This window comes from Alosa sapidissima, chromosome 16 (genome assembly GCF_018492685.1).
Source record: "Alosa sapidissima isolate fAloSap1 chromosome 16, fAloSap1.pri, whole genome shotgun sequence".
NCBI classification, from domain to species: domain Eukaryota; kingdom Metazoa; phylum Chordata; class Actinopteri; order Clupeiformes; family Clupeidae; genus Alosa; species Alosa sapidissima.
Genome location: NC_055972.1, coordinates 27,630,533 through 27,653,904, shown reverse-complemented (window position 1 = coordinate 27,653,904; position 23,372 = coordinate 27,630,533). Strand labels below are relative to the sequence as shown.

The window sequence follows — 23,372 nt, the reverse complement described above, 5'->3', positions numbered from 1 at the left end:
TGTGCGCACTTGTGTGTGTGTGACTGTGTATCTGTGTGTGTATGTGTGTGTGTGTGTGTGTGTATGTGTGTGTGTGTGTGAGTATGTGTGTGTGTGTGTGTGTGTGTGTGTGTGTGTGTGTGTGTGTGTGTGTGTGTGTGTGTGTGTGTGTGTGTGTGTGAGTGTGTGCCATTTTAATTCCTCAAATACTCAGGCTTCACAGTCGACCACTGCCAATAGAGAGGGCCTGGGAGTAAAGAAGTTAGTATTACAGGAAGAGTCCTCAAATGAACTTGACCAAAAATAGGAAACTAAGCAGCAGCAGCCAAAACAGCAATACTGTCAACGTTTTCATTAATAAAACCAAAAAACAGAGAGCTTATTGGAGAACAAATGGTATGCATATCTTAAGCTATTTCTGTACCAGTTTTGTATATGCAAAGGAAACATATACAGCAATTAATAATAAACAACCTCACATATCACATTCAGCAACATACTACAGACTTACAGGAGATGTCTATTAATAAGGATGTTAACGGCTTTATTCCCTGGAGCAAATGCAAAGATGAGCAGCTACTGCTTGTGAGGAACTTAGAGGTTGTGACATTAACGGGGAAACACTTCATTAACCACGAGTGCTGCAGCCCCACGGTCTGTCTGTTAGTCTGTCAGTCAGTCTGTCTTACCCGTGGACAAACTTCAGCCGCAGGCCGACGTCAGGGCATCGCTGCCTCTTCAGAGATCCCACCAGCTGTTTCTTCTCCCGGCTCTGCTGCTTCAGCTGAGGTAGGTCCTCCTTGTACACCTGGAGAACCGCACAGAACCGAGAACTGAGAACACGGAGTAGAGAGAGAGAGAGAGAGATAGAGAGAGAGAAAGAAAGAGAGAGAGAGATAGGGGAACAGCACTGCTGAGAGCCTAGGGTTCCGTGACGAAGAATCCAAACAGCAATAAAACAAGAGTCTCTAGAGTCCAGCCATGTTTGCTTCATTAAGTTTGCTTTCTTAGCCTCATCACACACACACACACACACACACACACACACGCTCACACACACACTACTTTTTCCTCCAAGCAATGTAGTCACTTTAATTCAGTTGAATAGACAGACAGAGAGCCTACAAAAAAGGGAGCATCAACCACAATGTCTGATATAGTCTGTCATGTCTACAATATTCAGATTAGGCCAAATAAAAGGTAAAGTGACACAAGAGGAGCTGCGCTCTTAAAGGAAGAAAAAAAACCCCTAAGGAGTGCTGGAAAGGGTCTAATTAGCCAGCTAGCCCGTTAGCGCCTGGAAAGAGATGACAGCCTAGCAGACAAGGAGCGTAGACGGGGGCAGGCCCCCTCCTGAATAATTCCCTTTCACACTTGGTGGGGTTGGTTAATATTGGATATGACCGGCCCTGATTAGCATACAACGCCTGCTACTACAAAACACTCTGGCCGTCAGTCACTCACTAACTCGCTCGCTCGCTCATGCGGCTGCAGCCGGCTCACTCGGCTCACACCTGCATCTCAATTACCGCTGGCCCATGGGTACAACAGATCCGCCAGACTCATGGCCTGCCAACAGGTCGGGCAGAGAGAGAGAGAGAGAGAGAGAGAGAGAGAGAGAGAGAGAAAGAGAGAGAGAGAGAGAGAGACAGGGAGAGACAGACAGACAGATGGACAGAGACTAAGAGACAGACGGGGGAGAGAGAGAGAGAGAGAGAGAGAGAGAGAGAGAGAGAGAAAGAGTCAGATGAGGACACTGGTTGGCAGGGAGTGTAAGTGAGTGAGCAATCTAGCGGTCTAGAGTGTTGAAACTTTTAAACCGGGGCGCCTCATTGATCAGTCATGAGCCCGACGACAAGGACGGCAGCAGAGCCTCGTATCTGCCGGCACACAGGCGGTGGTGGCGGAGGAGCTTTGTGGTTGCCGCGGCGCTGCCCACGCTGAGCCGCCGACGGAGGCTGCAGCAGCTGCTGCAGTAGATAAGGCCTGTGACGGATGCAGAGAGGCTGGGACAGGGGCAGAGGGGTGGGGGTGCTGGTGATAGGACTTGGGATTGGTGTGTGTGTGTGTGTGTGTGTGTGTGTGTGTGTGTGTGTGTGTGTGTGTGTGTGTGTGTGGGGTTGGGGGTTGTCTGGGTGGTTGACGAGTGCGAGTGTTAGAAACCCAAGACTCCGATCGGCTCGGCACAGCTCGGCACAGATGCCGCACAAAAGCCCCCAGATAGGCCAGAGCGAGCGGCGGAGTTCTTTCATCGACCTCCAGCTCCGACTCCGTCTCCACTCGCCCCTCCCTCATTTAGCCGTGGCGGTAGCGACGGGCGACGGCGACGGTGAAGGCGCATCTGCTGTCCTTCACCTTGACTGACATTGAGAGCGGCGCGCATTTCTCACACGTACGTCTCTCTCAGAGAGAGCAACATCAGCCTGCGTCTCGACTCTCCCCTTTCATCTCACACTTCTGTGGGTGTGCTGGAGGCCTTAGTGTTTGGACACAGTCACACAAGCACACTGCCCACATGATATTCTAGTCAGGATCACATGAACGCTTTCAAAGACTCCCTAGCTAGCCGTGGCTTTCTCTCATGTTTAGCTCTGTGGTCACTTCTGTTCTTTTGTAGCTTGGTGCATTGGATGAACGCTGGTCTTCTTACAGGCGGTAATGAAAGGTAAGTGCAGTGTGCATGAGAACATATGAATTCGGAACACACCTGGCGGTCATAATTGATTTGGGTCTCCTGCTCGATGTCCGAGTCCAGCTCTGGGACATCAGACAGGTCTGAATCGGACTCCTCGCTGTTGGAATCTGCATATCCATCTTCAAAGGTAAACGAAAAAACACACTGTGACTACCGAAGACATTCAGAGGTCAAAATATGATGGGAATACTACAGAGATCTTGACAAATACATAACTGCCTACTGCCTAAGTTAGAGACATTCTTGTTCAGTCATAGCATATTCGATTCATTTAAATAAGTTAGGACTGATCAAACTAATTATTTGTGATTGGACGTGATTGTGTCATAGCTAGCAAATATTGCCATTGCTGTCAATAGCTGCGGTACTAGTCCTCCGGCCTCATGCCTACGGCCCAATCACAGCCATGCCGATATCTGCTACCAATCGATATCCCCACTCTCACTCATGCCATATTTCACAGATAAAGTGCAGGTTGGCTAGAGGTGAGTCTACCTTGATGCAGGGGCTCGGGTACACCATTCACGATGCCCTCGGGGAGAAACCTCCACTGGAACACAGAGTGATCGGCCCCGCCCGTGGTCAGCACCCACTGGAAGTCATGTGACCAGCGCACATTGGTCACATGGGCTGAGTGGCCGACGTATTTCTTAAATTTCGCAGCTGTGGACAAAGGGCCAAGGGTCAAGCTTTCATGCCCAGAGTGCAGCACAAAAACACAGACATCAACCATAACAAACCAATAAGTCACATGAGTTCATTGGTTACATTCAACCGCTGAAATGTCAGTGGATAAAGATCAATGTTTTGAACCGTGACAATGAACGATAACAGGCCCCTTATCTTACAATCTTACTCATTTTCTCAATACTGCTTTAATTCCACAATGAAATATTGTAATAAATGATCCAGCGGAATAAAATGTCAATGAAGTCACACCTTTCTTCAGACAGGGGAATCGGAAGAGCTTGACAAGGCCAAAGTCATCGCCGGTGACCAGGATGGCACTGTTGTAGTTGGCGTCCACGGAGTTGATGTCACTGATGTTGGTGTACTTGGGCCAGATGCCTGTCACCTCCGGGCCAATCACGCACGTCCAAGACACCCAGTGAATCCCTTTGGTCTCCTCCTTGGTGGTGAGGTGCTTGCCCGCTGAAGAGTGGAGGTCAAATGTTACAGGAAAGCAGTTCAACCAGAAAGGGTTAGTTATCCTGGCTTAAGTTTTTGTTATTGTTTTTGTTTCTGTTTTAATTGTCCCCCCCCCCTAAAAACATTTAGTCACACGCATTCAATTTCATCCCTTCTGTGATCAAACACAAATGTTCCTTGCATAAACACCAGAAGATAGGAGAACTCTCATTCATCTTAGGGGGAATTTTGAAACCGCCGGCTAACTTTCGCCGTGTAGACGCCTGTGCGAAGCCGGCAATTTTATGACGACATAGCCCCACCTCTCAACTCAGCCATGGCACTCAACCAGGGGTGTACTACGAATCTCGATTAGTGGGTTAGCGAGGTATGTTGCGCTCAAAGCCAGGGTATGCTGTGACACGAAAGTGGATCTGTTTTAGTGTCTATATCACCATGGTATCTCATGCTGTCAACCAAACCTGGTCGAGAGGAGGTTATGTGCTAAATTATAGCTCAAATCGTGTAATCTACCGCACACTGACCAATCAATTGTCTTAAAAACGAAGTTATCTCACGTGTAGGATTCTGTCATTTATCTTACAGGTGGAGCTCCGCCTCTACTAACATTTTGGATCTCGAATGCGCTTTAATAGTGCTGTGCGTTCAAATATCCCACTATGGACGTGCATACCATACAACAACTGATGACAATTGATTTATTTGATGTTATAGGTTAGACACAAAAAATGACCGCAGTGTAGATTAAAGGGGTGGTTCAGGATTTTGGACATAGGACCTCATTTCCATGTAAGCAAGTGTGATATTTATCAGTGGAGACCGTTTTCAACACGTTTCATCCAGTCCTTCTAATTGCAGAGTTCGCAGGTGCTAGGCTAGCGCAAGTCAACGGTATGTGCTAGCCTGCCACTAAAAACAGTCTTACCCACTCCAAAGTACACCCAAGGCAAATAAATTATAACGCCAGACTATCGATGTAAATGTCTGTATTGATAGTTTTATTTCTAACATTATTCTATCCTTGCATTTCAACGATCGCATTACATTTTGAGGGACTAGTGTCTTAGCAGTGGCGGAATTATACTTGCTCCAGTTAGTAGTACTGCGCCAAAAAGTAAACAGTAAAGCGCACTCCAATGGGGATACCTAGTAGTAGCCTTGGTAATATCAGTCCGCCGCTGAGATGCAAAATGACTACTACCAACTTCTGGGAACAAAGTATAACTATTGCAACGCGATGCGAGGGTAGTTGTATTTCTTACACTATTCTATCAACACAGACATTTACATCGATTGTCTGGAATTTGCCTCGAGTGTCCTTTGGAGTAGGTAAGACTGTTTTTAGTGGCAGGCTAGCACATACCGTTGACTAGCGCTAGCCTAGCACCTGCAAACTCTGCAATTAGAACGACTGGATGAAACGTGTTGAAAACGGTCTCCACTGATAAATATCACACTTGCTTACTTGGAAATGAGGTCCTATGTCCAAAATCCTGAACCACCCCTTTAAGCTATCGCTCATGAATGCGGAAGTAATTGTTTTTAAATAGAGGCGGTCTTGTGCGTCTCCACGTTACACGATTGGCCAAAGTCATCCCAACACCTAGCCTAGAAATCTACCCAACACCGAGAACGCGCACAGATCTGAGCTGAAAGCCTAGTTTGACAAATATATCACATAACTGCAATCGTAGTATCACTTAACGTATACCCCTGAGTCAAGGCTTTGTCAAGCCTCGATATGTCTACATAGCCTAGATATGTCTAACGTGCTTCGTAGTATACACGCTGCTTGTCAAAACAAAACAAACCATTTATTTATCATATTAAAATGTTTTTTTCTTTCCCCTGTCATGATTTATGTGCACAATGTAGCCTTTTGTGGCTAAGTTAGAAGCACACATAGCTTCACTTAGTTAAACCAAAGATTGTTGAAGCTTTAGCTCTAACATTAGCTTACTGCATGTTAGTGTTTTCTCCAGTGGTGCTCAGAACTAATGCAATACATGGATTTCTATGCAACGTCACGAAAACATGCGTGCGCAACCAAGAGGCAGAAAGCACCATACATGGATTTCTATGGAACGTCACGAAAACATGCGTGCGCAACCAAGAGGCAGAAAGCACCATAGAACAGCATAGAGCAATGCAAAAGAGCAAAAGAATAAAATGAGTTTTTGTGCTGAAAACTGCACCAATTCGAAATCACAATGGTTAGTGAATGTTAAATATGTTCAATATCCGGAATGCATGTCTTCTCCAAAAATGACAAAATACGATGTTATATTAATAATCCAAATGAATGTCAAACTTTGAAATATAGTCTGAAATGAGATGTTATTATCATTGAAACAACAGGGGTATACAAAAAATCCGATTGTAGCTTACAGCAGCCGACTATTTAGGTTAAGTTTATAACGTTGTGGACGGCCACCAAGCGTCTTTTGCCTCACGGCTGCGCGCACATCTAGTTTTGTTGGTAAACGGGAAACCCGTGTATGCGTAGGCTAGGCATTTGAAATTTCACATAGCAGTCACATACCTTGAAAAAGAACTTTATTAGTTTAACAGTTGAATTGAAAATCGAATTGTCTGTAGTCTCCTTATTTCATGAGACTGCTTAAAGGACAAGTTCGGTATTTTACACTTAAAGCCCTGTTTTCAGATAGTTTATGATTAAATAGCACGTTTAAGATTGAAATTTGGACACATGCTGCTGTCCTGAGAATTTTCGGTTTCTGTGGTAGCGCCCCCCCCTCCTCCAGAACGCTGCATAGGTGCACTGGAACAATCCTTCCTAAAACGCATTAAAGTTTCGTTTACAAAGACGTGAAACTCACCGAGTGGTCAGGGGTGTTCACTGATATGCTCACACAAAAATCGCTATCACAAAAATTCGGTATTTTAAGTGTAAAATACCGAACTTGTCCTTTAACAAACTGGTTCAACGATTTTTTTCTTATACGCGATTCACGCGAATTAAACGTGAGCTTCTGCACGGCCGGCGCCATCGACTGGTCTGGCATACAGTATGCACTACAGCACATTTAGCTGGGCGGTTACACCTCTGTGTGTGCACGCGAGTTTTTTCTTTACCGGTGTCATTAAAGGTGTGAAAGCGGTAAGAGAAACTGCACCCGGCGGTTTCATGTAGACGTAGCCTTAATTACACCGCACAGATCGAAAAGTGTTGATGAGGGGATTAAATGCTTCACACCTTTTAACTCTCAGCATTTCCTAGGGCCTTAATTAGACAAAGAAAAACAAATGCACTGTATGGCTTAATAAGGTTCTGCTTCAGCACCTGGATTTACATATTAGCTAAGTGTACAGAGCTGGTTTCTGTAAACATGGATTAAAGGAACACCCCAACATTTAGGAAAATGTTGGAGTTCTTTTGTCACTTTTGGTTGGAGTTCTTTTGTAACTTTTGGTTTAGTTATAAGCTAGTTGGTTCTGACAACCTCAATGTACTATGCTAAGCTAGACAGAGTTACTGCACGCACAGAGATGAGAAGGTATGTATCTTATCTAACTCTAGGGGAGATGGTGAATAACCTAATTTCCCAAAATGTTGCCATGTTCCTTTAATCCTAGTCCTTGACTAAAAGCTTGTTCTCAGTACAGATTAACATTAAAGTTCTCTTTCAGTTCAGGACTAGTTTTCATCCAACTTTTCATTATTTCATTATTACGTAAAGGAATCTGACTCAATAGTGTAAAAGAGACAATAGTGTGCTAAGAGGTGATCCGTGAAAAACCATTCACAAAAGGTTTCATTGTTACAATATTTACCATTAGAAATCCTTTGTTACTTATTCTAACTAATTCATTTGGCTGACACTTTTCTGCAAAGCAACTTACATATGTCAGTTATTACAAGGGCCAGTCTCCCGAGAGAAATTTCAGAGTCTTGCTCAAGGGCACAACGGTGGAAGCCAAAAATCGAACCCATAACTTTTCATGCTACTGTATGCTAGCCCAGCTTCTTAGCCACTACATTACCACCACACTTGAGCCTGAGTTACATTTTTGGTCATTTAGCTGTTGCTTTTATCCAAAGCAACCACAAAAAGGGAAACAATCAAGACTTAGTGCGACTACGGCATGTTAGTGCAGCAATATTTTACATTTAAACTGCATTGTCCTGACTCACTTGGCATCCTGTAGAAGAGGCGTTCTCCGGCTCCGTCGTTGGTTTGCAGGTACTTGCTGTCGATGGACCAGTCCAGGTGTGTGATGAAGCTGGACGACTTGTTGCACTCGCCCACCTTCTTGTAGCGCTGCGCCATGGCGTAGACGTCCACCAGGCCATCGTTGGAACCCACAGCCAGGTAGGCGCCGTCCGGCGAGAACTTCATCTCGTGGATGACCTCCTTCCTGTCTTTGATGTGCACCACCTCCGTCATGTCTCTGGAGGAGCATGATCAAAAGGAGCGGTCAGAGGAACACACAACCAACGTGTTCAGACGAAAGGAACATTAAAAATAAAATCCCTTCTCTTCACAAACAATTTAAGATAAATAATCACTATTTAATCAGTTAAATTTAATCAGATAATCAGTATAAGATTTTCAAGATCATTTTCTTGAATTACTTAATTTGAACTTCAATGAAATAGCCTTCCTCTTGTCTCAGCTCAAATCAAATTCAAGTTCAACTTTAAAACTTTAAAACCACTCTTGTGCTTATTAATTCTTATTTCTAAGGGACGTTCAGGAGAAAAAGTTCAGAATCTAACCGTCTCCAAATAAGATGGGATTTATTTCTGTGAGTCAGAAACAGAGACTCTCAGACAGCAACATGTTTGGGCAGCCGTGGCCCACTGGTTAGCACTCTGGACTGGAACCGGAGGGTTGCCGGTTCGAGCCCCGACCAGTGGGCCGTGGCTGAAGTGCCCTTGAGCAAGGCACCTAAACCCTCACTGCTCCCCGAGCGCCGCCATTGAAGCAGGCAGCTCACTGCGCTGGGATTAGTGTGTGCTTCACCTCACTGTGTGTTCACTGTGTGCTGTTTGTGTTTCATTAATTCACCGATTGGGTTAAATGCAGAGACCAAATTTCCCTCACGGGATCAAAAAAGTATATATACTTATACTTGTTCCTCTGGGTGGGCACACTGACACTGATGCCTGGTTCTGGAGACGGGACTGACAGGGGAAGCAGCAACAGCATGTGGGCATTTTACAGACCTCGAAAGAATGACAGAGTAGCACTCCACTTCTCATATCACAGGCCACTGTTGTACTGGCTACTTCAGGACGGACGAGAACAAAGAGAAAGGACATCCAGTTGTGGCAGGTGCTCAGAGAAGAAAGTAGACAGAACGAGAGCAATGTCACCTTCTGGTGAGAACATTGTTTTAACTTTTTTCAGTGGCAGGGATTTTGTTTTTCTTACTTCAGGAAGTACGAAAAAGGACCGTTGACATCTGCTTTCGTGGCGTTCAGTTTTGACCGCAAAACTATACAGAGCCAGCCGCCTGAGCCGTATAAAAGCCAAATGATGACCACAGTAACCACAAATACGTGATTGGTCATACTGGAGTACGACTGAATCCTGCAAATGGGAGACAAAGTTCTTGGCACCAAATGAGCTGATACTAACAGCCTGCAGGGGCTGAGTGACTGAGTTCAAGAGGGGGTCGGAGTGGAAGCTTCTGGAAGCTTCCTTGTTGGAGGGCGCCTCGTGGGTTTTTTTAACGTTCTCTGAATAGCACCAGATGGAGGAAGCACATTCATCCACCCTGATGAGTATGACCCTTGCCGGGCCACTGCCACCCAACTTATCAGCTCAGATGGGAGGCGGAAGACTGCATGGAGGGAGGTGGGGATGGGGGGAGGTGGATGAATTAAATCATCATCAGTAGACTCATCATGCCTGTTTGTTTCACAGAAAAGCAATTTCACCCAGCTGATAGTTTATTATCTCTTTAGTGATGGATCGCTCCCTTACTTAATCACCGTTGTCATCGCAGCCAAGGCAATGACAGCTATTTCATTTCCATTCCGACAAATGGGAAGCGAGAGTAAGAAAAGCAGTGTTGAGTCAACGCCGCTGGAGGCCCTGGTCTTAAATTCCTGAGCAAATATAGATAGGCTCTCCTCCGAGCAACAATATTTTCGGAAGTCCCCAGGCATGCAATTAATTTCATCTCCACAAGGACACTCCTGACACAAAATACAAACAGCACTACTTCCTTGTTCTCTAGACAATGTGTAAAGACATATGTACTGGCTCATGCCATGAATAATTTACAAGTTGTGGAAAAAAAACAACAAAGGCAAACTGAGGAATGAACAACAAAAAGCATCCGGAGAATACTATTCAGGATCCGAAAACCCCCTCTCGTTCAAATGATTCATGAATTTCCTCTGGCACACAGACCTTCCATTTTTTAATGGAGAGAACGTAAATGACGGCTGCTTATTTCAAAATGCAGGGTACAGCAGGGATTAATCACTTCAAAAAGTATTGATTAACAACACTGCAGGGCAATTTAAAATATCACTGGGGAAGTCTAGACTGGTGCAATGACTCCCTGGATAAAGTAAATGAAAATGCGCCTTGAACCAGAATTACAGTGATGAAGTCTCCATCTTTACAAAGTACCACTGGCAGAGCAGACTGTGGATATTTCTTGTCGGAGGGGGATATTGGAGTATAAATAGCCTAGTTTTTTGAGCACCTCAGCGTTGTTAATGAAACAGAGCCTGCTCCCAGTGTGAAAGACCATTAGACACGGTGGGATTTTTTGCTGATAATACTCAATCAGATGTGCCCGGATGTGGCTAAGCTCCAGTAAGGTACTGTCAACACAAGAGCCGGTAATCCCTTAGATCACCTGTCACAGCAATCCTTTCACTACCTTCAGCATATCTGCTGCATTTCTTCCCAATGTCGATGACTCAGAGCCCATTGAAATATAAGCTAAATCTGTGATCCAACCTCAGTGCGTGAGTTGGTTCTCTCCAAATACCACATGACGTTGCAGCTTGGAGACAGTGGTGGGGGGTTAATATGGTGGTTCTGAGGTTCGGGTGGTGTTGTGGAAGGTAGATGTGGTTGGGAAATGGTTCTGAGGTTCTGATGTTTTGTAGGAGCGGTTTTCTAGTGACTGGACATGGTTCTGGTGGTGTTGTGGGAGGTGGATGTGGTGGTGTTATGGGACTGGTGCTGATGTTTGGTCTGGTTGGAGGTTCTGGTTGGAGGTTCTGGTTGTGCTGGTGTCGGGGTTACGGTACCTGACCCGCAGCACGGTGAAGGAGCCGTCCTTCATCCCCAGGGCCAGCTGGGAGCCATCGCTACTGAAGGACACGCTGCGCACCGCCTCCTCCATGTTGCAGCGCGCTATCAGGGCGTGATCCACCAGGCTCCACAGCCTGTTAACACACACACACACACACACACACACACACATACACACACACACACACACACCACACACACACACACACACACACACACACACACACACACGAGACAGCCGGCTGGTTTCAGTACAAATCATCAGCATACCAATACCATACCTCAAACACACACACACATACAGCATACACACACACACACACAGCATGCACACATGTACACACGCATACACACACACACACCATCTCCATCTGTCGTACCTATTCAAATGAATGAACACAGAAATTAAATAAGTAAATGAAATGAAAATACTCCACTGCGCACCCTCTCACAGAGATCTTAAGCCAGTAACTCGCTACACAGCTGTGGACGGACGGCACGCCTGACAGGTTGTTCTGCTTTCTTCTTCCTCCTTCCTTTTAACCATAGTTTTGTCTCCTTTTTTCTCCTGTTAAAGCACACACTCCTCTAAAAGCACACACTCCTCTAAAAGCACACACTCCTCTAAAAGCACACACTCCTCTAAAAGCACACACTCCTCTAAAAGCACACACTCCTCTAAAAGTACACACTCCTCTAAAAGCACACACTACACCACGTTCCTTCTCTGACTGGTGAAGCTCATTAGCTGGCTTCACTGGGCTCTGCTAGACACACGTTAGTTGACATAAGGTAGACTAGACTACACTATGCAGACATACATGCACACACACACACACACACACACACACACACACACACACACAATGTTTGAAAAGAAGAGGCTTAATTGGCTAACGGATGAGACTCAGGGTGAAGTCCACCAGTGCAGAGCATAGTGCGGTGCGGGCACAAGGCACAGGGTGGGCACAAGGCACAGGGTGGGCACCGCTGCGGACCACTGTCACATGCCACGCGCGCCACACAAGCCACCCGGCCTCATTACCACAGTACTGCACTCCGCGAGGAGACTGCCACCATGACAGCACTGGGCTTTTTAAATAGTAGAGCCAGACAGGCATGTCTGGGAGGGTGGTTTGTGCGCAGACTGCACACACACACACACACACACACACACACACTCATACTAACACTGACATATAACCATATCTCTTTTTTCCATTCGCACTTCTGCATGAAGTCAAGTCAAATTTACTAATATGAAAAGTAGGCTACTTTATAATAAACTCAATAGTTGCTTAATCTTCTCTCTCACTCGCACCCACAAACAAACAAACGAACACACACACACACACACACACACACACACACACACACACACACACACACACACACACGGGGACAGGAGAGCTGTAGCCACTGACCGTACAGAGCGGTCGTCACTGCCAGTCACGGCCAGAGGCTTTTTGGGATGGATGTCCAGTGCCCAGAGCTCTCCCTCACTGTGGCCCTGCATGATGAGGAGGGGCTTGTCCCTGTCCCGCACCATCACCTCGAAGATCTCGCTGTCCTGTGTCCCCGCCAGCAGACGGTCCGCCCGCCAGCACACACTCCGGATGGACAGCCCTGAGAGAGAGGGGGAGAGAGAAGGAGAGGGAGAGAGGGAGAGAGAGAGATGGAGAGGCAGAGAGAGGGAGAGAGAGAGGAGGGGAGAGGGAGTGAGAGAGAGAGAGGAAAAGAGAGAGAGGGAAAGAGAGAGGGAGAGATAAAATGAGAAGTAGAGAGGAGGGGTGGGGGATAGAGAAAGAGAGGGGATGAGAGAGACAGATAGAGAGAGATAGAGAGGTAAAGTGGGAGAGAGAAAGAGAGGGTGAGAGAAAAGAAGATAGAGAAAGAAAGGTAGAGAGGGGAGTGATAGAAAGAGAAGGAGAGCGAGAGAGAAAGGTAGAGAGGGGAGTGATAGAGAGATGGAAAGCAAGAAAGGAAGGTAGAGAGGGGTGTGATAGAGAGATGGAGAGCGAAAGGTAGAGAGGGGAGTGATAGAGAGATGGAGAGCGAGAGAGAAAGGTAGAGAGGGGAGTGATAGAGAGATGGAAAGCAAGAGAGAAAGGTAGGGAGGAGAGTGATAGAAAGAGATGGAGAGCGAGAGAGAAAGGTTAAAGAGAGCACTTGCACTCTGTTCATACTGTAGAGTGAATGCTTCTAGCAAAGAAAGTCTGAATCTGATGGCAGTTATAATCAGTGATATTATTCAATCCTGAAGGCACACTATATAAAGCAGACCAGTGGTTCTCAATCTTTTTTCAGTGATGTACCCCCTGTGAAATATTTTTTCAGCCAAGTACCCCCTAACCAGCGCAAAGCATTTTTAGTTGAGAAAAAAAGACTTAAAACAGAGCACTGTGACATCCGTGTCTAATTTATTAAACTTTGGAACCACGACTCCATCCATAAACCTCAACCACGACTCCATTGTTTGAGTTTTGACAGTGATTGACAGGCGATGGCGGGTGGCATGTGACAGGTTGGGTCGAACCATCCTGGTATGGGGGGACTCTGGGTTTTTAGGATAATGAAATTGAATAGCCTACTGAAATATAATTTTAGTAACTTTTTTTTCCCTGAAATATTTATTAAATAATTGTTTTTAAAGTATGTTTGCATGGATTCTACTTTTTAAATCTATGTATATTTTAACCATAAGTTGTTTTTAGGGCATTTTCACTACCTTTATTCATAAGGATTTATTCTGGTCATTGTAAGTGCCACGCACACACATATTATATATTGGGTTTTTTTTTCAGCAGAGTCTAGGCTATCATCCAGATCTGCCATCATTCCATGTATTAGTACTAGCATTGATTTTATTTAATGTTTTAAAGAATTAAAATATAAAAAGCGTATTATAAAAATTCTTATATTTTGACATGTATCTCACCACAGCAAGCTCATAGCTCTACATGTATTCCATGTGTGTGTAGGGCAGACTGTCCTGAATCTGGCAATATCATTGCCATGGTGGAGGGATTCTCTGGGGCTGAGCAATTTACAGACATAATGTGGTGTATGCCTTACAGAAATAAATGCCATTTTTTTATTTAGTGATTAAAAATGACCTTTCTGCGCTCCATATCTGTGACACGAACTGATCTGACCTGACTTGACCCGAGTTTACGTGTGTGTGCCTATGGTGTCTGCACTCATGATTCTCTACAACTTTTTACTGCATTGCCATGAACAAGTAAAGGCAAAAAAAGGTGTTTCTTTGCCGAACAAATTGGGATGCAATGTGAGCCTTGAATTGGATGCCATGCAGGAATTTGGTAGGATCTCAAAACCGGATTATGAACATTGTTTGCCATAGAGAAACACACAATAGCGTTGGATTATAAACATGCTTTGCTACAAAAACAGACAAAAACGTGAGGTAAGTCAAGCTATATGAAGTTATTATTTTGCTGTCACTTCGTCTGTTTTATAACCCAGAAGGATGTACATACTTGGTATCAAATGATAGCTCCGTGTCTCCTCTTTCATCTGACATGCGTGACATATCTATCCAATCATGTACATGTACATGACGTTATTATTTTGCAGTCACTTCGTCTGTTTTCATAAGCCAGAAGGATCAACATACTTGCTATCAATGGAAAATCTCACGTACCCCCTGGAGTGCCTTGACGTACCTCTAGGGGTACGCGTACCCCCATTTGAGAACCACTGAAGTAGACAACACCCTGATCACACATAAACCAGACAGGAAAATAGCATGTACCACATTCAGTAATGGTGTGCAACAGTAGATTGTTATTGTTGCACAAAGCACAGGGTGGGGGTACTGATGGATACTGTGTTACCGTGTGTTCATATATTTACAATAGCAGTGGGGTTTGTATTTTGTGGGTTATTGCAGTTGGTAACAGTGAGAGATATAGCGGAGAACTGAGCAGAGAAAGACTCCTGGAGGAGAGATGAGAGGAGCAGGAACAAGAGAGGAGAGGAAAACAGATGGAGCACAGCAGTGAAAAGAGAGAAAGTGATGGAGATGAAAACACAGACACAGTAGCAGAGACACTTGGACACATTCTCTTCCAGCAAATCCCACGGAGGGAAACAGAAGAGTGAAAAATGCTGTTTACCAAGCGGCTACACTAAACAAAATACTGTTTACCAAGCAGCTACACTAAACCAAATACTGTTTACTAGGTGGCTACACAAAACCAAATACTCTTTACCAAGTGGCTACACAAAATCAAATACTGTTTACCAAGTGGCTACACTAAACCAAATACAATTTAACAAGTGGCCACACTAAACAAAATACTGTTTTCCAATGGATAACACAAAATCAAATACTGTTTACCAAGTGGCTACACTAAACTAAATAATCTTTACCAAGTCACTACACAAAACCAAATACTGATTACCAAGTCACTACAGTAAATCAAATAGTTTACCCAGTGGCTAAACAAAACCATAAGACTGCGCACATTTCACTGAATTCGACACCAGCACTGATCTAGCAGCTTCCAATAATTTTTCATCGCAGGGATTCTAGGCTTTTCTTCAAGTCAAGTCAACTATTAATATAGCGCAATTCATTGCAGCACTGAGGTCATTCAATGTGCTTTACATAAACACAAGCAAACAGGAACAGCTAATAAAAGCATAGAAGGCCAATAGTCAAAGAAGAGTTTAAAAATTAAAGAATAATTTAAAAAAAAGAAAACTAACAAGTATTTCTCCCGAGACCTGAGAGGTCTGGAAGGTGTGTCTGCTAGGTAATTTGGTCACGTTCCATTTAGTGATTTATAAACAAGCAGAAGCGCCACAAAGTCGATTCTGTGACTTACTGGTATTGGAGTAATGTGGTCAGTTCTTTTAGTTTTCGTGAGAACCCTAGCCGCTGCATTTTGTATCCTTTGAAGCTGTTAGATAGTCTTTTTAGAAAGGCCTGTGAAAACCCCATTGCAGTAATCAACCTTACTGGAGATGAATGCATGAATACGTTTTTCTAGATCATGTTTTGACATTAGCCCTCTAAGTTTGGCAATGTTTTCGAGGTGGTAAAAGCTGATTAAGTTATTGCTTTCATGTGGCTATTTAAATTTAGATCACTGTCAATTATGACGCCAAGATTGTTAACAGTATATTTTGCTTTAAGTCCTTTAATATCATCTTTTGTAGAGTGACAACCTTAAGTCTTTCCTCCTTTTTACCAAATATAATTACTTCAGTTTTTCTTTGTTCAACTGAAGAAAACTGTGAGACATCCAGTTGTTGATCTTGTCAATACACTGACAAAGAGATTCAAGGGGACCATAGTAATTAGGCGATCAAGGTAAGTAACGTTGGGTGTCATCAGCTATGATAGGAAATCAAATTGTTTTTAATGGTTTGTCCAAGTGGGAGCATACAGAGGTTGAATAATAGTGGCCCCAAGATTGACCCCTGGGGAATACCACAGGTCAAAGACGTTGAGGTACAGTTGCCGATGGCAACAAACAAACTCCTTTCTTGTAGATATGATTTGATCCAATTGATGACTATACCTGAAAGTCCAACCCAGTGCTCTAGTCTGTGTAGTAATACTGTATGTTGTGATCAACAGTATGGAAGGTTGCACTAAGGTCCAATAACACTAGGACTGATTTTTTGCCTGCATCTGTATTAATGCGTATGTCATTTAACCACTTCAGACCCTGTGTCCATTACAATGGACGTCACATGACAGGGGCTTTTTTTACTTTTTGCAACATTTAACACCACTTAAACCCTCAAATCCATATAATTGGACGTTTAAAATCTTAATAAGAGCTGTTTCAGTGCTGTGATTTGCCTGAAAACCTGACTGAATGTAATCAAAATGCCCATTTGATGTTAGGAAGGTGGTAAGTTGATTAAAGACAATTTTTTTGAATAATTTTGCAAATAAAAGGTAGATTGGATATGGGCCTGTAGTTGTTTAGCATGGTGGTATCCAAGTTATTCATCTTGAGAAGGGGTTTTACAACAGATGTTTTCAGGGACTTAGGAAATGTGCCAGACAGTTATGTGAAGCAAGTCTGCTGCTATGAGGTGAAGAACAGATAAAAAAAACAGGTAGGTAGAGTGTCTAAGCCACATGTGGAAGAGTTGAGGTTCTGTAGACAGTGGCCCTTCATCACTGGATTTGGAGGAAATGGCTTTTGGGAAAGAGCAGAGCATTTATTGGGACTGACAGGAGAGGCTCCACAAGTCAAATGGCACCAGAAATTGCCCTGCAACCTACACACAGCCAGTTCAATCACTTACAGACAGGGAGGACTCCTGGCAAGCACTTAACAGTATCATCAATATGTCCGTATCTACTGTATGTAACTAGGCTGGACACAGGCCAAAGCAAAAAAGCTTTTGTTGTTAAAAAGTTCAATTAAATTATTTTCAAAAATGTGGATAGCAAGCCAACATGATTACACATGAAACAATGACTATATGGCTGTACATTTGCTTGTCATGTTTACTCTGACCAAGATCATTTTCTTTTGTTTACCCTTACATTATCTTTCATCATATTTACTCTGCACGTGCTTTGCTCATCCCTACATAATCTTTCATTTGAAAATCATATTTACTCTATAAATGATGTTTGTTTGTTTACTCTTGCACAATCTTGCATCATGTTTACTCACTAGTTGTTGTTTTTGCTTTGTTTATCCTTACATTATCTGTCACCGGAGACCCGCCTCCGCCTGGCGCTTGCTACTGGTCTTCCTGCTGTGCTTTAGAACCCCATCCTCGCCCAACCCCATCCTTCACTTCCCACCAAACAGCCGCCCGCTGAGAGGCAGCTCCGCCACATCAACAACTCCCCTGCCAGTGGAGCTCTGCGCCTACCGGCTAGCCCCCATCACACATCTCACGCTCTGTTTACAAACACATACACACCTGCACACACACAGAGACACATTCAGGCGCACACACACAAACACATACATGTATGCACACACATAAACATAAACACACACACATGCGCACACACACACATACACGCACTTGCGCACACACACACACACACAAACATACACACATGAACACACACACACACACACACACACACACCTGTCAGGGGGATTGCCTGGCAACAGCACACTGTCAAATAACACTTGCCAACATCAAACAAGACCCTTCAAGCAAATACCGCTTTGCTCATCATCTTATGGGCCCACCAGATAGACCAAACACCACACGACCACCACACACCTGCATCACGCAACACTGTGTCTGTTAATGTACATGCCTGCAACTGTAAGAGAGCAAAAAAATATGTCTGTGTGTGTATGTGTTTCTGTCTTTTTGTTTTACTCCATCGCTTAGCGACGGGAATAACTGGGGTTAATTAGAGCCGCGGTGCTGGATGTGTTTGGGGGGAGAGCAAAAACACCGTTCTCAGCTCCTGTTTGCTCTCCTGCTCAGTGTGCACAGGCAGGGGAATGTAATTAGCATGGCTTATTTACAATGACTGAGCTCTGCTCCCTATCTCTCTCTCTCTCTCTCTCTCTCTAACACACAAGACACACCAGCAGGTATGTGGGAGGCTCTCTTTAGTCTCGGTAAAACAGTTTCAGAGACAGAGTCTTGTTTTTTCTTTTTCTCAGAGTGATTTTTCTGTCAGTCATTGGGATTACAATGTGATTTGTGATAGGGTATCATTTTTGAACGTCATTCTTCAGTTCAATATTCCAAATTTTTCTTTAATTTGGGCCATTGCTGATTGGTGAGCATGCCTTGTTCATGACAACCACAACCAGAGACTTTCTAATGAGACACAGCACTCAAAGAATCTCCCATAGAAATGTATGGGGTTAGTTTGTAACACAAACATGGCAGTCGTCTACACATATTCCAAGCCTTCCGTCACCAAAAGTTGACATGTGACTACATTGTGCCAATCATGTGGTATGTTGTGAATACATCATGCCAATCATGTGTTTTGATCTCGCAGCTGGAACAAGGTTGGTGTCGTGAAGCCTTGCGCACGTGCAGTTCTGCCCAAAATAGATGCCCGATAAGTGCCCAAAATGTATTGCAATATGGCTGCCGAGTGAAGGAACTTGCCTAAAAGGACTTTGGACAACACTCCAGTTAGGTGAGCTTCACTGTCACACAAAGAGGATAACATGAATATAAAAATCATAGTTGTGAGCGGCAAAATTGTGATTTTGGTTAAAAATCGATTAATTGTGCTGGCTATGGGATAATGAGTTGAACAGAACTGAAATAAAACTCAGTGACAGAATCTTTATAAAAGAGGGAACCAGTAACACTGTGTGTCATTTTTATTCCTAGCGACTACAGTACTTTGTCTGTAAAATGTCTTTGAGATTTACTCACGCTACAGCCAGCTAAGCGCCTCAAACAAGAGTGCAGGAAGCGTTCAAGCATCAAGTCTAATAAAGAGATAGCCATTGCCGGACATGTCATCAGTGGCCATTTGGCTGATCCCTCGAGGGCTGGCGGGGAGCTTTAATTAATCCTGCTTGGCCAGCAAAGGTCACTCATTAGTATTCGTCAGCTGGGGGAGGCGCGAGATTCATCTTTGATGTGCTTTTGTCGGCTTGGCCATCTCATGAGGACCCTTTCAGCGCTGAGCATGTAAATGCCATGTGAGGAGACGGTGACAAGTTGAAGTGGCACACACACACACACAACCTGTAGCGCTGAGAGGTGCAACCCTCCTGTCAGATATCACCCGATAAGATCGATTGTACGTGACATTAAAAATCATGCCTCTGGCATTTGCCACATTTATCGTTGCTGTATCGTTGACGTATCTGTTTGTCATTATACAGAGTCTGAAGGCATATGGTTTAAATGAGAGTTACAAAGGGGATTCTGGGGCTGATGGTCTCTTCATTACAGACATGATAATTATGGTTGAAGGCGCAAAAGGATAATTATAGCTCATTAAACTCTTGAATGGTGAAGGGTAGGAGGCTGGAGTTCCTCGTAAACTAATCCCACCTGTCATCTACCACACCTCTTCGTCTCTTACACACACATACACACACAAACACACAAAAACACACACAAAGATGTGCACGCACACATACACACACACACAACAAACACTCAGACATACAGACAGGTCCACACACAGAGGGACACACACACACACACACACACATCCTCCATCTCCAGTCAGCCACGGTAAGGTGACATGAGAGCTTGCGAGAGTTTGATGCTGTTTCATCAGCTCTGCAGGCTCTCCCTAAAGGCCCCGATGACTACTAGTGCTCGCTGGATCACAGAGCTCTCCTCATTAGCCCTTTAACACCAAGCCAAGTCCACACCTGCCCCCATCCACTCACATTATTCAGGCCTGCTAATGAGACTGTCAACGCCACACATTTAAATGTCTGGGGACGCCGTTCTGCTGTTTTCAACCAGTGGCAGATTATTACATAGCATGCGGGAGCAGGAGTCGTGATCTCCTCCATGGGACCATTACCTGTTGCTCAAAATCAAATTGTTTCTGTGGAGCATAATTGGCAAAGTAAATGTGCCACAGGCTTACATTCGCACACACTCTCTCTGGTCTCTCTCTCTCTCTCTCTCTCTCTCTCTCGCTCTCTCTCTCTTCGCTCTTACCTTTGTAGCCTTGCTCCGTCTCCCTCAGGTCGATTTTGGTGATGGGTTTGAAGTCGACGTCCCACAGCCTGATGCAACCATCCCTGCCTCCAGTGGCAAAGCCCTCCTCGCAGGCGTACATGCTGAAGATGCCAGCCTGAATATGCAATACAACACACGCACACACACATACACACAGACAAAGACAACATACACACAAACACACAGACAGACAGACAGACAGACACAAACACACACACACAAACACACATACAGACAAAGACAACATACACACAAACACACAGACAGACAGACAGACACACACACACACACACACACACACACACACACACACACACTCACACACAGACACAAACACACACACACACACTGTTGTTAGTTGAGTCACAGATTCACTCACTGCAATGTCAGCGCTCCTCTTTAACCTCTTATTGAACAAAGAATTCTCACACTGCCCAGCTTCAGCTACCATACAATAACATCTATTACTGTCATTCACACTATTTCATGCAGTAGGTTACGGAGGACTGCAGCCTGATAACTACATGAAATATACAGCAAGGGTAAAGGAATGGATTTAGGGATGTTGGTTTCCAGAAACTTCTCTCCTCACCCCATGTGCCGCCTGTATGGTGCGCACCAGGTTCAGCCCTTTCCACACGTAGATGTCGCCATTTAGGGCCCCCGAGTAGGTGATGTCATCCTTGGCAGAGGCCACACACAGGATGGTCTGCAGGTCCCCCGTTTTCCCAAATATCCCTCGCTTCGGTGTCAGAGAGTTCCCACACATCGCCCAGAACTGGTGCCCCACAGAAGAGTCAGACAAAAGTGAAAAGCAAAGTGACTTGAGCCAATGTCAGTTGCTATTGCTATATAAATACATATCAATATATAAACTATATTGTGTTGAAAGGAGAAAACGACATGAGGTAAAACCTAGAGGTGTGCATGTGTATGTGTGTTTACACAGAATGTAAGCTCTGTGATGTATATACACTGTGAGGATGGTGGTGCCAAATGATAAGGGATGAAAAGAGAGGCACATCTTTATTTATATATAAAACATGCTTGATTTAACTTGATTCATGTAACTGGTTTGGAGCAGCATGTCCTTCAGACAACCTGATCCCCTAAGGAATCAGCCCTGGAAACCAGGAAGGAAGCAACAGCGGTTTCCACGGCAGCCTTCTTAAGCCTGGCTGCTGATTGGCTCCTGTGCTCACCTTGATGTGTTTGACCCCACAGCTCACCAGACGGTTCTGCTGGAATGGGTCCCAGGTTATGTCGAATATCTGAAAAAGGTAAATATAAACACACAGCCAATTATGTTCACGCATACAGATACACATACTGTACACATAACATATGCACAAACATGCATGGACACACATATCATTTTCCATTGACAACAGTCCAGGCAAACAGAGATGTCCTACCCTATCAGAGTGTCCTGTTGCTGTTGCCAGCACCTTCCCTTTCTTCCAGTCCCAAACACACACTGTATTTTTCGCATCTAGTCCCACAGAGGCCAAACGCTGAAATAAAAGAGAAGAGAAAGGGGGAGAAGACATTTATCAAAGAGGAGAAACATCCCATCAGTATGTGTGTGTGAGTGTGTGTGTGTGTGTGTGTGTGTGTATGCGTGTGTGTGTGTGTGTGTGTGTGTGTGTCTGTGTGTGTGTGTGTGTGTGTGCGTGTGTGTGTGTGTGTGTGTGTGTGTGTGTGTGTGTGTGTGTGTGTGTGTGTGTGTATGTGTTTGTGTGTAGGGGACATTCATTCATTTAAGGTGCATTTCCTCTCCCAGCTGTCTGAAGAGTCCCAGCTGCATGTGACAGAGAGAGAGGCAACTCCGTCATCTCTGGATGGTGCAATCACCATGTGGCATTTCAAAAGAGGCCATTTCAGCTGCAAGTGTGTTCGTGGAACAGCAATTCAGTGTGAGAAATCACCACTGCTGGAGCAAGTTGCCTATTAAAACATTCATCACTGAGGACAGTGGGACTTCCCATTTGCCTCTTTTTTCCTAGGCATTCATGACAGCAGAGGGTGTGAAATTGTGGCATCTGTTGTCTCCACAACGGGGTACCACGGGGATGGTCGTACAGAAATAAAACAAGAACAACTATCAGACAAGTCAAACCAGGATGAACGAGCAAGTGAAAAGACAAGGCAAGACATCTACAGGGACCTGCAACGCCTCAGGAAAAAGAGAACAAAAGACATGGAAAAGACTCCACCAGAACTCACACCGACTCACACAGTGGCCCGTGCCAAATTAGCACATTGATGGAACGGATGGAGAGTAGCGGAATGAGCCCGGTCCAAATAGGTTTGGTGGTGTCAGAGGGACGGTCCGGCTCCAGCGTCCCCTTCCAGCGTCCTGCTTTACGGATGCTGGGAGCACCTGTTCATGATCAATGGCGGACGCCTGTTGCTTTTGCTACTCTTGCTGCCTACCAATAACCTTCAGAATCAATTATTCAGCAGCAGGGGCTGTTATTCTCACTACAGACTTCAGAGTACAGACTTCACTACAGAGAGAGAGAGAGGGAGAGAGAGAGAGAGAGAGAGAGAGAGAGAGAGAGGAAGAAAGAGAGAGGTGGGAGAGAGAAAGAGAGAGAGAGGATAGACGAGGGAGACAGAAAGAGAGAGAGAGAGGGTTTTTTTTTTTC

General features: G+C 44.6%; 1 protein-coding gene across 12 annotated transcripts in view; it reads right to left on the bottom strand.

The window, feature by feature from the left end:
• Positions 1-23,372, bottom strand: part of LOC121684794 (echinoderm microtubule-associated protein-like 6) — a 77,787-nt gene that overhangs the window by 30,537 nt on the left and 23,878 nt on the right. For 11 of the 12 annotated variants that reach the window (XR_006023198.1, XR_006023200.1, XR_006023199.1 and 8 more), the window contains exons 3-13: positions 22,137-22,235; positions 21,924-21,992; positions 21,314-21,499; positions 20,701-20,836; positions 12,495-12,696; positions 11,067-11,204; positions 7,980-8,236; positions 3,614-3,826; positions 3,170-3,337; positions 2,687-2,793; positions 669-787 (exon numbers count right to left, since the gene is read on the bottom strand). Coding sequence is in view for 9 of the 12 variants with exons in the window: in XM_042064869.1 (XP_041920803.1) it covers positions 669-787; positions 2,687-2,793; positions 3,170-3,337; positions 3,614-3,826; positions 7,980-8,236; positions 11,067-11,204; positions 12,495-12,696; positions 20,701-20,836; positions 21,314-21,499; positions 21,924-21,992; positions 22,137-22,235 (1,694 nt within the window). In the remaining 3 variants the exon portion in view is untranslated. Of the gene's footprint in view, positions 1-668; positions 788-2,686; positions 2,794-3,169; positions 3,338-3,613; positions 3,827-7,979; positions 8,237-11,066; positions 11,205-11,514; positions 11,710-12,494; positions 12,697-20,700; positions 20,837-21,313; positions 21,500-21,923; positions 21,993-22,136; positions 22,236-23,372 lie in introns of those variants that run through there. The other variant, XM_042064874.1, reaches the window with a different exon arrangement.